General features: G+C 47.3%; 1 protein-coding gene across 5 annotated transcripts in view; it reads left to right on the top strand.

The window, feature by feature from the left end:
* TDP1 (tyrosyl-DNA phosphodiesterase 1) overlaps positions 1-14,795 on the top strand; it is a 74,164-nt gene that overhangs the window by 53,112 nt on the left and 6,257 nt on the right. For 4 of the 5 annotated variants that reach the window (XM_060120995.1, XM_060121307.1, XM_060121072.1 and 1 more), the window contains 2 exons: positions 4,308-4,410; positions 13,840-13,948. In XM_060120995.1, coding sequence (XP_059976978.1) covers positions 4,308-4,410; positions 13,840-13,948 — 212 coding nt within the window. The remainder of the gene's footprint in view (positions 1-4,307; positions 4,411-13,839; positions 13,949-14,795) is intronic. The other variant, XR_009534756.1, reaches the window with a different exon arrangement.

Raw genomic sequence — 14,795 nt, 5'->3', positions numbered from 1 at the left:
TAAATTACATACATTGTATATTTCACACACACACACAAAGTGGTTCTGCTTCTCTGGTTGAACCATGACTAATACACACCTCCATCCCCCAGAAGCCACTGTTTTATTCACCATTACTTTCTTAAAGGCTTGGGCAGAGTTTCTGATGGACAGTACAACGCGGGACATCCAGAATCACCCTCCGAAGTTCTCCAACTTACAAATGTTCGATACCCCAGAGAATGCAAAGTCAGTTCGGACCCCAACGCTCTTAGGTGATGAAGCACATCCAGTACCCAGAATGAAAGCGTAGCACTGGGGGGAGAAGCAGCTCAGGCCAGCAGGGGATAGAAGTCATGGAGAACCGAGCTTGAGGGGTCGTAGTGGCCACAGCAAGAAGCCAGGACAGGCAGTAGATGTGGCTCCTGGATGGAGAAGACGAGAAGCTGGAACTCCTTTGGCATTTCAGGAGTAAACAAGCTTGTCATAAACAGCCCTGTGGTGCCACCGTGCCTCTGCCAGACACTGGCGGATGCCCATCCACACACACAGCAGGCGGGTCAGAGTCTGCAAATATATACCCCATGTGCTGGCCGCCCTGCACACCAGTGATCCAAAGTGTATTCAGAGTGTAAAGAAGTATCAAAGATGCTATTTCAAGGAATAAAAATTTATCACCTAGACAGCCTACAAGAGACTTTTAGTCTCATTATTCAGGATAGAGTTTAAGGTTCCAGATGCTTAGAATTCTATTAGAAGCCAAATACAAAGGAGAGTTGCAGGAAACCGTCTGAGGAGATGTTCTCATGATCTTCATTGATCTTTACCTTGGAATGAGCCCTCAGATCTTGGGATGTTGAGGAAAACGTGACTAGTGAAGGAAGAGTGAGAATAAGCCTTCCGGAAAGTGCCTCTCGCCTATAATGTTCTGCCGACAAGTTGAGGGAGTTACCGGGAAGGCGATAATCTAGAAAGCTGGAAAAATTATTCATAGGAAGACGGCTTCCACCTCACGCTCACTGATTGGTTTTGCCATTAAACCTGTGTCTCGGCCCAGGCAGTCACTTTATGTTACTAACAGGCGAGAGAAATAAAAGCAGGCTGATTTTCTAGAGTCGTAATATCACTTTATTGTCAACTTCCCACTTCCTCTGCATTGTATGTCTTTGTGACACATCACTGATAGTGATGTTCATGATTGTGGCTCTTGGGCATCAAAGAAAGGTCCCCTGTCCTCAGTGTGGTCCATTTAAGAAGGTAGGGAGGTCTGTGAAAACCCTTATTTTTTTTTTTTTTGAAGTTGTAGCTTAATTGCTTTAAGAGCTTCCTTAGCTCTGATTTCCATACTCCTCCTTGTCTGTTCCCATAGAATGCTCAACAGAGATCGTTCTTTTCACCTCACTGATGCCTGTTTCTCCTTGACTTCAGTCCCCACGACAGCAGCCCCAGCCCTTGGCTCAGGACAGTGGTTGATGCCCCAGTGAACGAATCTTTAATGAATCTTTCTGTTATCCACAAAGTCAGGCTTTAAGGGTCTAAATAGCTGAGGTTTTACTCTCCATTCTAAAAATGAGATCGAATTTGGGTGAGCCTAATTGAAAACAATGGTCCCAGTGAGTTTACGCTGATTAGTGGATGGATGAGAGCTCTCGGCCTGATTTGCTGCAGGGGAGAGTTTCTAAAGATGCCTCGGAGCTGTTTCATCTCTGCTCCTGGGCATCCTGCTCGCACCCTGGTGCCTCCGGTCAGGTCCAAGCCTCTTCCTCCCACTGCATTGTGTGATTTTCAGCCGTATCTACAACTCTTTGTCCACATAAAACATGAATCTAAAGGCACTATTTCTTTCTGGATACAAATACCAATCTAGTGCCCTTGGAGCTGTTTTCTTTTGATTGAAAGTAGAAATTAGCACTCCCTGGCCAAAACCAAAGGCAGAAAAGGGAACGTGAAGCTTAAGATACTACTCTGTAAGATTATATTGACAGAGTTTTTTTTAATTAAAGTATAGTTTATTTATAATATTAATTTCAGGTATACCATATAGTGATTCAGTATTTTTATAGATTATACTCCATTTATAGTTTTTATAAAATATTGACTCTATTCCCTGTGTTATACAATATATCCTTGTGACCTGTGTATTTTGTACACAGTAGGTGGTACCTCTTAATCCCCCACTTCTGTCTTGCCCCCCACTTCCCTCTCCACACTGTAACCACTAGTTTGTTCTCTGTATCTGTGAGTCTCTTTCTGTTTTGTTATATTTATAGTTGTTTATCTTTTAGATTCCATGTATAAGTGGTAACATACAGTATTTTTCTGTCTGACTTCATAAGCATAATACCCTCCATGTCCATCCATGTTGTTACAGATGGCAACTTTTCATTTTTCATGACTAATATTCTTGTGTGTGTGTGTGTGTGTGTGTGTTATATATGAGGGGTCCCCAACCCCCGGGCCATGGACTGGTACCAGTCTGTGGCCTGTTAGGAACCCGGCCGCACAGCAGGAGGTGAGTGGCGGGCAAGCGAGCAAAGCTTCATCTGTATTTACAGTTGCCGCTCCGCACTGCTCATGTTACCGCCTGAGCTCTGCCTCCTTCCTGTCAGCATTATAGTGAGTTGTGTAATTATTTCATTATATATTACAATGTAATAATAATAGAAATAAAGCACACAATAAATGTAACGCGCTTGAATCATCCTGAAATCAATCCCCCCACACCCCACCACTGGTCCATGGAAAAATTGTCTTCCACGAAACTGGTCCCTGGTGCCAAAAAGGTTGGGGACCGCTAATATATACCACATCTTCTTTATCCATTCATCTGTGATGGGCACTTAGGTTGCTTCCATATCTTGACTATTGTAAATAATGCTACTGTGAACATGGGGGTGCATGTATCTTTTCAAATTAGTGTTTTTGTTTTCTTAGAATATATACCCCAGAGTGGGATTGCTGGATCACATGGTAGTTCTATTTCTAGTTATTTGAGGAACCTCCATATTGTTTCCATAGTGGCTGCATCAGTTTACATTCCCACTAACTCTGCACCAGGGTTCCCTTTTCTCCAACATCCTCGCCAACATTTGTTTGTGGTCTTTTTAATGATAGCCATTGACAGGTGTGAGGTGGTAGCTCATTGTGGTTTTGATTTGCATTTCCTTCACATAGTTTTTTTTCTTAAGTGCTACTTTTATATACAACAAAATGAGATCTCCTGTCTAGGGCTACAGCAGGGTCGTGAAAAGGAAAGGGGTTTTGGGGTGGGGGTCTTTCTAAGGAAGGATAATTATTTTAATAGCTGCCCTCAGGGGAAAATGCAGGTGAGGGTGAAGCTATCTCTAATTAGCAGTTGGATAAATCTTTTTTTTAACATCTTTATGGGAGTATAATTGCTTTACATTGTTGTGTTAGTTGCTGCTGTATAACAATGTGAATCGGCTATAAGTATACATATATCCCCATATCCCCTCCCTCTTGTGTCTCTCTCCCACCCTCCCTATCCCACCCCTCTAGGTGGTCACAAAGTACCAAGCTAATCTCCCTGTGCTATACAGCTGCTTCCCACTAGCTATCTGTTTTACATTTGATAGTGTATATATGTCCATGCCACTATCTCACTTCGTCTCAGCTTTTCCTTCCCCCTCCCCGTGTCCTCAAGCCCATTCTCTATGTCTGCATCTTTATTCCTGTCCTGCTCTTAAGTTCTTCAGAACCATGTATATATATATTTTTTTTAGCTTCCATATATATGTATTAGCATACAGTATTTGTTTTTCTCTTTCTGACTTACTTCACTCTGTATGACAGTCTCTAGGTCCAACCACCTCACTACAAATAACTCAGTTTCGTTCCTTTTTACGGCTGAGTAATATTCCATTGTATATATGTGCCACATCTTCTTTATCCATTCACCTGTTGATGGACACTTAGGTTGCTTCCATGTCCTGGCTATTGTAAATAGAGCTGCAGTGAACATTGTGGTACATGACTCTTTTTGAATTATGGCTTTCTCAGAGTATATGCCCAGTAGTGGGATTGCTGGGTCGTATGGTAGTTCTATTTTTAGTTTTTTAAGGAACTTCCATACTGTTCTCCATAGTGGCTGTATCAATTTACTTTCTCACCAATCAGTTGGATAAATCTTGAGAATTATAGCACAGCAGGATTTACATTCCATTTCCCAAAATGCAGGACTCTGCCAGAAGCTGAATGGACATGATTGCGGCTCTCAGGCGTTGACCGTCACTCTCGCAGCTGTGGGAGTTTGACCCGCGCTAAAACGCCTCACTGAGTCAATCCTCTCCCTGTCCTTGTCCCCGCAGCGCCAATCTGTCCAAGGCCGCCTGGGGAGCATTAGAGAAGAACGGTGCCCAGTTGATGATCCGCTCCTATGAGCTCGGCGTCCTTTTCCTCCCATCAGCATTTGTAAGTGCACACTTGATAGATGATTTGATCATGAGTGAAGCGAATGGGGTTTGTGTTCTCTTCTTGAGTCTCGGTGACCTGCCCGAGGTCAGGAGGTCGCAAGCCTGTGCACTGACCCGGAGCCTGTGCTCCTAGCCGCAGGCTCGAGCCGATGAATTTATTCACCGATCACTGTTCTGGGTGTGGGGGGATCGCTGCTCTCGAGGTGTGTTCCAGATTAGTGATCAAAGGCATTGCTTTGGGTGAAGTTAATAACAACCTTTAAATGAAGATTGTGAACCAGCATGTGAAAATTTACTTTAAGGTAGTAAGTGACAAGTCACCAAAGGGATGAGTCTGCCAAGTGCGTGGCTTGTACTAGGTGACTGGAACCGCCTTCAGAAGCTGGTCGGCCTGGGGGCAACGAAGGATGCTGAGGATTCTCAGGTCGGTGGAGAGGAGCGGGAAGGGCAGCTGCGTGGGAGGAATGGCCTGAGCACAGCCGGGAGGGAGGCAGGGAAGCTCACAGCATCTGCTAGAGACAGAGTCCCGGGGGTCGCAGAGGACGTGTTACCAGGCTCACTGGGAAGCCCCCCAGAAGGGCACCGGAACAGCCAGCTTGCATCCTGACTTTGGAACAGCGCTCAGTTTCTGCAGCTGAACACCCAACAGAGTAGCTAGTTTTTGTGTAGGGACTGGTTTTACAAGCTGTATGTTTCTCTCAACACTAGAATTCCTCTTGGCCCAGAGAGCTGTTCCCTCTTTAAGAGGCACACAGGGTCCCCAGTACCCGCTCTCGCCCCCAACCCCACTCTGGGCACACACTCATTGGTGGATGCAGTTGGAACTGCCCACACCATGTGATGTGTAATGCTTTTCTTTTTTTCTTTTTTTTGCCACTTGCTCTAGTTGAGCTAAACACACACATGATGCAGCCCCATGGCAAACCACTTGGACTGGACCAGAAGACTTAGCCAGGGGAGTGCTGTGTGCTTGTCCCGAGACTTACATCCAGGCCCTGTGCTGTGTGGGTATCGTCTCAAGGCGAGCTGAGATTGCCCTCCTGCCCAGCCTGACAGGCCTCCCCACTGTTCCTTTTCTCACGCATGCTCTGGGGAAGAGCTCCCCTCTCCCTTTCTCCTCCCCTCACCACTCTTTATCCATCCTTTTCTCTGTCTCAGAGGGTTTCACTACTGAACTGTCCCACAGGCCTCTCCTGAGAGCAGATGCTAGCACTTTTTGTTTCTTTCCCATAGAGTCAAACAGCAGATCCTGATGCTGCTTTCAGCTAAAGATCACCACCTCCGCAGCCCCGTCGGTAGATGGTTTCCATAGACAAGGAGGTGACTTCCCTAAGGTTCCACGCTGAGTGGATCTAGCTCTCAAGCCTCCGTCTCTAACTGATCCTCCGGTGATCTCTCAGCTGTATCACAGGGAGGTAGGAGATTCTCAGCACCAGGGTAATAATACACAGTCATGTGGTGTGATTACAGTAGCTGTAGCTTCGAACTCAGGCTAGAATTAGCTCCCAATAATCACCTAGGTAAAGGAATAAATTCCGCGTCGCTCTTGCTTGGCTTTTCATGTCAGCATTTGCAAAATTCTAGTCATTTCTAACTGTTCTGACCTTATCCCTCATCATAAAAATGGTGCTAGGAAAGTATACTGCACTTCCAGGACCACTCAACCCTTCTAAGCTACTAATTTTTACCTCTAATATTGTTTCTGTCTGTACATTAGAGAAAGAATGGGCATAATCATTTAGAATCCCCAAACTGACTCTAGACTAGACTATTATTCCTATACTTTTGGAATAAGAGCGAGTCCCACTAGAGTGCATTCTAGGTAAAGTAGAGATTTAGTTATTTATAAAGACCATCAGGCAAGAATATTAAAAAATGGACCCCCCAGCCCCACCCCGTCCTGTGCCAGCAGATTGAAGAGCGAGGCCCCAGCAGGGGGACCCGTGTAGTTGACACACCGAGACAGTGGCTTCTCCAGCAGGCGGTTCCATGGCGTCTCAACATGCAGATCCCACGGGGAGCAGTGCTTTACAGCAGGCTTGCTCCACAGCGTTAACGAGGACCCACACACTGCCGCTGTCTTGCTGTCAGACTTTTGCGTCGTGTCCTTTAGCAAATCATAAGTGACTTGAGCAAAGCGCTGAGATGAGACGTGTGGACAGTACACAGGTATTTGACCTCGCCTCCTAAGGAGCTAAGGGTCGAGTTGAGCAAGAAGGTCATAGAAGTGAAGCAGACGCCTTGTTTGAGAGACGTCCCAGGTGTGAGCTTGGGTGCTCAGACATGTGAGGAGGGCACCTGGCCTGAGCATGCAGAACCCAGAGGGCTCAAAGTGGGTGTCCAAGTTCTTTTAGGTGCATTTTATAGACACGAACTTGAGCTGACATAGGCCCATAGAAGGGGGAGTGTCATGGAATCAAAGGAAGGGGGGAACAGCCGAGACGTGGTGGGGACGGGCCGGCCAGCTCTAGGGCCCGGGCAGCAGGCGGGCTCTCTGGGCTGCTGCCCCTGCTGTGACTCCACCACATGGCTTCTCGGCCCTGTGACCAGGGGTTCTGCATTTACAGTCACTGCGCAAGCTTGGGTCTGCCCCGCACGCCTCTCTCCTTCCCAACCCCGTCCCCCAGTCGGGGCCTGTTTCCAGAAAAGGGGGTTTGTTGTGAGCTAGGAAGCCACTCAAGAGGTAGGAACTTACTGCCAGAGGGTTTCACCTGTAAGTGGGTTGATGTGTGTTTTATCTGCAGAAAGCAGTTAAAGGGGATCTTGCAACATAGGAGACTTTGTCCTTAAGCCACTCTAACTCATCTGCTTCATTTACTGTTACGTGGAGCTTCTGGGAAAGTAGTAGACCTTTGTTTGCCCTCACAGAATTAACATTTATGGTTTTCACTTTGACGGCAGCCTAAAGGTCTATGACAGTAGGTAATTAGTCATCTTGCTGAGGCTATAGGAGCACAGAATGAGACTTAGCTTGTGAAGGAGTGGCTGTCCGTCCGCAGAGTGCACGCCAGGCTCGTCCCCGGACATCTGGCTGCCTGAGATGACCTCTTGTGCAGTCAGCTCCGTAAGCACCTCCTGCGTCCTCTTTGGCTCCTCCTGGGAACACAGGGAGGAAGAGATGGACTCTTTGTTCTCAGGAAGCTTGTGGATAAGTAACAGAAGCAGACCCAAGTTATCACAGTAGGTGATGAGAGCTGTGGGGTGTCCAGAATATAAGGACTGAGACGGGGGAGTGAGCAGTCTGCCTGCGGGGCTTGGGGAAGGCTTCATTTAGATGACGTTTGACCTGGGTCTTGAAAAATGAATGTGGGTTCAACCCACCATCAGGGGAGATGAGGCTCCCGGCCAGAGGGAACAGTGCACGTTATATTTGAGAAATGGCAACCAGCTCCACGTGCCTGGAAGGGGCCGGGGGGTGGCCTGGGCTATGCGGTTGGAGTCCTGTTCTGAAGGAAGGTGGCAAGCAGGACGTGCTGGAGTGGACTTTGTCCCACGTGAATAGTGGAAAGCCATCAGTTTTGGTTTTTTTTTTATGTTGGGGGTAGGAGTTTATTAATTTATTTATTTTTGCTGTGTTGGGTCTTCGTTTCTATGCGAGGGCTTTCTTTAGTTGTGGCAAGCGGGGGCCACTCTTCATCGCGGTGCGCGGGCCTCTCACCGTCGCGGCCTCTCTTGTTGCGGAGCACAGGCTCCAGACGCGCAGGCTCAGTAGTTGTGGCTCACGGGCCCAGTTGCTCCGTGGCATGTGGGATCCTCCCAGACCAGGGCTTGAACCCGTGTCTCATGCATTAGCAGGCAGATTCTCAACCATTGCGCCACCAGGGAAGCCCAAGCCATCCGTTTTTTAAGCAGGGTTAGTGGTCTCATCAGGCCAATTTTCAGAGAATTTGAATCTATAAAGCTTATCTCCCATTAGGATTATAGTGTAATTTATATTATGCTAGGTACTTGAGGGGAAGGGCCTTGCAGATGCCGTCAAAATCATATCTTAATCACCTACACCACACTGTTATAAAATTCTGATTCTGAATGAATCGCTCTTTGCCTTCACCCACTGTCCCAGCTCAGGGTGTAGGAAGTCATCCCCCACTCCTCGTTCTCCCCCCACATGTTTAATCACCTAGGCTTGTCATCCCCAATTCCTAATGCTCCCTTAAATCTGTCACTTCTGGCCATCCCTGCTGCCACCGCGGCCAGACCTGCCTCCCGGCCCCCTTCCTAGGCCACCTCCAAGTTGCTCAGCCCACTGCTGCCAGAACGTCTCCAGACCATGAATCTGGTCATGTCTCCCACCTGCTCCAAATCCTATGACTCCTTAGCATGGCCTGCTTTTCCCTTTGTGGCCTGACTCCTCAGGTCTGACCTCTTCCCTCTCGATCCTGGCCTTTCGTGTTCCAGCCACACAGAGCGACTGCCTCTCATTCTGGACCAGGCCCCTTAGCCTTCTCTGGAGAAACAGAACCAATAGGATATATAGATCCACATAGAAAGAGACTTACTGTGAGGAATCGGCCCACACGATTTTGGAGTGCAAGGAGTCCCAAGCTCTGCCGTCTGTGAGCTGGAGACCAGGAGGGCTGGTGGTGTGGGCCAGCCCGAGTCTGAAGGCCTGAGGACCAGGACCCCATGCTTTCCGTCCCAGTCTGAGTTTAGGAGAAGACACATGTCCCAGCCAAGCAGCCCTTCCTCGGCCTTTTTGTTCCACTCAGTCCCCCTACTGGCTGGATGGTGTATCATTGGCAGGGATCATCATTACTCAGTCCACTGATTCAAATATTAACCCCATGCAGAAACACCCTCAGAGATGCCCAGAGTGATGTTTACCGGTTACCTGGGTATCCCATGGCCCAGTCATGTTGACATGTAGAACGAGCCACCATACCACCCTTCTCAGCAGCCTTAATCCGTAGCAGGAACGACCCCCTGAGGCCCCTAACCCCACCGGCCTCTCACATCTGCTCCAGGGGTCCCTCCTTTGTGCCCCACAGCCCTCAAGAACCGGGCTTTTCCTGTGTCCCCTGTGTTGTCATTGATGACTCATGTGTCTCCTTGACTGGGCTGGGAGCTGCTCTCACAGAGGGCCGGCACACGGGAGGCTCTTAGTGAAGTCTGTTGGTGTTGCTCCCTTGAGGTTCCCGGAGTACCCTCTCCCCTTTCTGTGAAGAGAACACGTGTGCAAAACAGTGGCTGCAGAGGCAACGTGGATTTAGTCCGAGGGGCGTCGGGTGCAGTAGGTGCTTAAGTGTGCTCACGAATCTCGTCGTGAGCAACTTGCAGCGTGGGATAGCTCACCTGTAGCTGTTCTGTGCAAACTAAAACGTACACACAGGCTCACGTTCGCTCTCACTCACAGAAGTCTATTGCCTTAACTACAAATGCCAATCCCTATATATTCATTTAATGTCTTAAAAATTTCGGTATTGGCCATAATCTTAAAAGAGTTACTGACAGTAAGGCAGTTTGTTGTGAAATGAAACCCAGTGTGATTCCTTTCTTTTCCTTTCTTTTCTCCCTACAGTACTATCAAGATAACGTCTTTTCATACCTTTAGTTACACATTTGCCAAAGAGTTACTTAGCACCCAGTTTTGTAGTCGTTCTTCTGACTGGACAGCATCCAAAATCCAGTTTCTTGAGATCAGCCCACCTTTGTGGCCCTTAGGCAGAACTGCATGTCTGAAACGCCCATGTTTCTGAGTTAGCAGCAGCCAGAATTGCCACTTCTGTCCTTCACCAGTGGGCCATCCTGATCTCTGTGCTCCTGAACGCTGACTTGAGGCCAGCGTTGCAAACGGTCAGGTTTTGTGCCCAGAACGGCACAGTCTCAAACGCTGCAGAGGTGGTCGGCCGGAAGAAACCCGGCAGCTCCCCTTTCCCGCAACCGTCATACAGGCCTGTCACTCAGGAACCAATGGCCGTGTGAAGGGACACGCTGTGTGGCCTACAAACTGCAGTGGGCGGAGAGCCAGCCCTTCCCATTCATAATTAAGATGCCATTTGAAACTTCTGGGATTGATCTGGAAGCTGATAAGTCCCTGGTAACCGAATATTGATTTTTTTCCCATTTTTTTCTGCTGCTTTTAAATGAATGAATCAATAAACACATCATTACGAAATTAACCTGACTTGCCATAGAGCATGGAGTCAGTAGCTTTCCCTGTGATTAGGAACACTTGCAAGGGCTTTGGGGCTTAATGTCAAGGTATGTTTGACTGTGTACCCAGCACTTGGCTGTTGTTGCTCCATAGTAGGTGCTTAATAAATGTTTAATTGAAGACTTGATTCTTTTAATGTCTAACATCAATTTATCAGTTTTATTATGCTTTTTGAGTTGTCCCTTTAATTTAAGTGTATTTAACTTTCAGATTAGACTAATGCATTTAGGTTCAGAAAAATCTCAACATAGGAACGATCATCTAACGATTTCAAAGACCAGCAGCTGTATTCCAAACCCTCAGGCATCTGTATTTCAGGGAGATAGAAATTTTCTCTCTTTGAACTTGGTGCATTTTGGTGTTTACTGAGTACGTACTTTGTCAGGCGCCGACTAGGCTGCCCAGCACTTTGTGTCTAGAACGCCTCCTACCTCTGGGAATAATGCACAGACCATCTCAGAATCATGGATCAATGTCCTGAACTCCTTCCTCCAGAGGAAGGTACCCTGAGCATCCCTGCCCTTGTCCCAGGGCTGAGAGCCAGCTCAGGCCCTGCTCAGCCCCAGGTTCATTTGCTCCCCAGATGGCGGGCTCTCTTTCCTACAGTCGGAGTCAAAAATGCTGCCACTAAATCCCCAAGAACTTTCAGTCTTCAAGGCTTTACTTTCTCTTTTCTCCATTCTGGTTAAACTATTTTATTGTCCCTCTGTTGCCAAAGATGGCTCTGGCTGGAAGAACTAATACAAGTGACAAGAGCTGCCACATTAACTCCCCCTCGTGCTCCCTGCACCACCTCTGACAGCCTGCCTTGGGCCCAGCACATGGGTTCAGGGCTCTCAGCGTTTCCCAGGGCTCACAGCTGGGCAACACTGTTTCAGGTGGTGTTTCTTTGTAACTTCTCATGTTCTCTGACTCAGCGAATACAGCCACCTCCTGGCATTCCACTGCTGCCACTCGCCCATCCCCATCCGATCCCATCTGCCCAGGCACGAATTCTTTTTTTTTTGGCCACTCCATGCAGCATACAACATCTTAGTTCCCCGAGCAGAGATCGAAGCCATGCCCCCTGCAGTGGAAGCGTGGAGTCTTCCTTCAAAACCCTCTGCAGCCTGTCTCTGCGTTTCTTCTCTGGTGTCCCAGGCTCTCCTCCTGGGCATTGCTTCACTTGCTGTCCCCCTGAAATGCCAGCTCTTTGCTTTTCCAGCTCCGCCTTTGGTCATGCCGGTCTCCCTCTGATGCTCTTCCCTACCAGCTCTCTGTCTATCAAAATTACATCAATTTTTCAAGGCCCAGCAAAAATATTTTCTACAGACCCTTTTCTTAACCTGCCACTGGCAAGAGGTCATTTCTTCCCTTTCTGCCTAGAGTTTGTGCCCGGCGTCTGTCACGTGTTGCCTTTCACGGAGTTACTAACCACCATCTTGGTTGGTGCTGTCACCCCTACCTTCCTGTAGGTCTTCACTGGCACAAAGCACTTTTGTGCATCTTGTTGCATTTGCTTCTATGCAGACGCCTATAAAGTAGGCAGGGAAGGTACTTTAATCCCATTTTTGCAGCTCAAAATTGCTTGACCAGCTATGCACCAAGACTTGTGCTAGGCGTTGAAGTAAGAAATGTTAATATGGTAACATCCAGAAAGTTATTATTCCAATTTTACAAATGAGGAAATTGAGGCCTAGTGAATAAGTGGCCAAGTGTCCCACTGACCATCTTTTTTAGTTCCTAGCACACGCAAGCTCTTTGCCACCTCTGGGCCATTGCAGATGCTGTTCCCTCCTCCTGGAACTTTTTTTTTTTTTAATTTGGCTGCACCAGGTCTTCATTGCAGCATGCAGGATCTTCGTTGCAGCATGTGGACTTCTTAGTTGCAGCATGCAAACTCTTACTTGAGGCATGCGGGATCTAGTTCCCAGACCAGGGATCAAACCCGGGCCCCCTGCATTGGGAGTGTGGAGTCTTACCCGCTGGACCACCAGGGAAGTCCCTGGAACGTTATTTCCACTCTCAACTGACCAAACACTATTAACTTTTCAGAGTTTAATTAAAATGTCACTTTGTTAGGGAGGCTTCCGCTGAGCACCCCCTTGCCCCCATATCTAAAACAGGCCTACTATTCTCTCTTCTAGGACTCCTCTGTTTTTCTCATAGCGCTTATAAAAAATTGTAGTTATTTATCTTACTTCTATAAATGCATTTGTTTAATGTCTCACTACTAGACTGTACATGCCACGAGAACAGGGATTGTGATAATTGTTCGGACTCCTGTGCACTCAGTGCCCAGCACCCATACCTGACACAAAAGAGGGACTCAAGAAATAATGTGTGGGATGAATGAATGCAAATGTGAGCCATTCACACAGCCCGTAAATACCAGCACAGAGACTCAACTCAGGTTGCCCAAAGCCCAGGTCCACACAGCCCTGACACTTACCTCATCTTCCGAAGAACTGTAGTTGTAGCTCTTTATGTGGGTTCGTAGACGTTAGCACTGTTTGATATGTGGGTATTTAGGATGAGAAGGGTGGATCTGTGCGTGAATGGGTGGCCAGAGGAATGAGGCAAAAACAGAATGCCAGGATCATCCGGGAAGGGGGCCAGGAGATGATCGATGCGTGGAGGCCTGGGGAGGGCAAAGCCGATGTAGTAGGCACCCCCACTACCGGGCAGGCCCTGTGTGAGGAGGCAGTGCAGTGTGTACGTCGGCCTGGGTGTGGCACCTATAGTTGCACCCTGATTCAGATCCAGAGTTAATAGTAGCCTATTCTCGAGTTCCTGGGATAAACCTTCCATTTTGACGGGTCTTGAAGAGTTCTCACTTTTATGTTCCTATCCCATCGTATTGGACACTTTCATGATACATGAAAGCAACTTTCATTCTTCACCAGAGTGAGCAGCCCATTTCTATAGATAGCAATATCGAAAGTATTCAGAGGTATTTTTACACAGTGTCTTCTACACACTTCTTGCTGCTGTACACAGAGGTTAGTAGAAATGGGCTGTAACATCCAAAATTGTTTTTCTCTTATGTCTTTGTATCCTTTATTAGACTTTTGCAAACTTTGCTATAATTTATTTTCTGACATTTGGACCTCTTATTTTTTAGGAAAGAATATTTGGGGGAGTGTTGTAAATATATTTGACCCACTGAATATCAAAAATAGCACTGAAATAACAAAAATAGCTCTGAATTTTGTTGTATCATAAAAATATAATTGCTTCTTGCTATCTTTTTCCAGAAAATGAGATGCAATTATAGGTTCTCTGTGTCTGCAGGGCCTGGACAGTTTCAGAGTGAAACAGAAATTCTTCTCAGGGAGCCAGGAGCCAACAGCCTCCTTTCCTGTGCCGTATGACCTGCCTCCAGAACTGTATGGAAGTAAAGGTGAGACACTGGTGAAAGAAAACCTTGGGTGTGTGTACCAGAGCAGAAACAAACAGAGCCCAGGGAAAGCCATTGGGTTGGGCTCTCCCTGGGAGCCTGGCTCGTGGGTGGCCCTGGAAGCGCAGGTTTTTGCAGAGTCTCCCTTGCTGCCCTGTGTGTGGCCACCGGAGCCGCAGTTCTCAAACTGGTTGGTCTCAGAACCGCTCTATATTTTATTACTGAGGACCACAAAGGGCTTTTGTTTACGTGGCTTTTATAGCTATTGATATGTATCATATCAGCAATTAAAACCAATAAATTTTTAAATATTTATTAACTTATTTAAAGATACTAATAAACCCATTTGTATATTTAAAGATATATAAAATGACTATTCCCCAAAACAAGTTAGTTTGGAAGATGGCATCGTTTACCTTTTTTGCAGACCCCTTTATCATCTGGGTTAACAGCCGGATTCTCACGGCTGCTCTGTTGTGTTATCACACAGGTTGTGTAGCGTCTGTACACTCACGTGAAAGTGACAAATAATGGCTTAATGCTATGTTGACAGTAATTTTGACTTTACAGGTATTTCCCCCTCCCCAACCCCCTTAAAAAGTAGGTCCCCAGGCCACACACTCTGAGAACTGCTTGCGCTAGGTGAGGACTTCAAGGGCAGCGACCAGGTATTTTTCACAAGAGAAAGCCAGTGGGGTATTGGTCCAGGTCGCCAGCGCTTTTGGGAGGAAGGCTGGCTGGGATGCGGACACCACCTCATCCCAGCTCTGACCCAGCCCCGCCGGCCGCAGGGCTGCTCTGCTCAGCCCCAGAAAATCTGTCTTTGGGGTGAGTTCACACTTCACCAAGC

Source organism: Lagenorhynchus albirostris, chromosome 1 (assembly GCF_949774975.1).
Source record: "Lagenorhynchus albirostris chromosome 1, mLagAlb1.1, whole genome shotgun sequence".
In the NCBI taxonomy this organism is placed as follows: Eukaryota; Metazoa; Chordata; class Mammalia; order Artiodactyla; family Delphinidae; genus Lagenorhynchus; species Lagenorhynchus albirostris.
The sequence above is the reverse complement of the archived record's forward strand: the minus strand, read 5'-3'. Positions and strand labels throughout refer to the sequence as shown.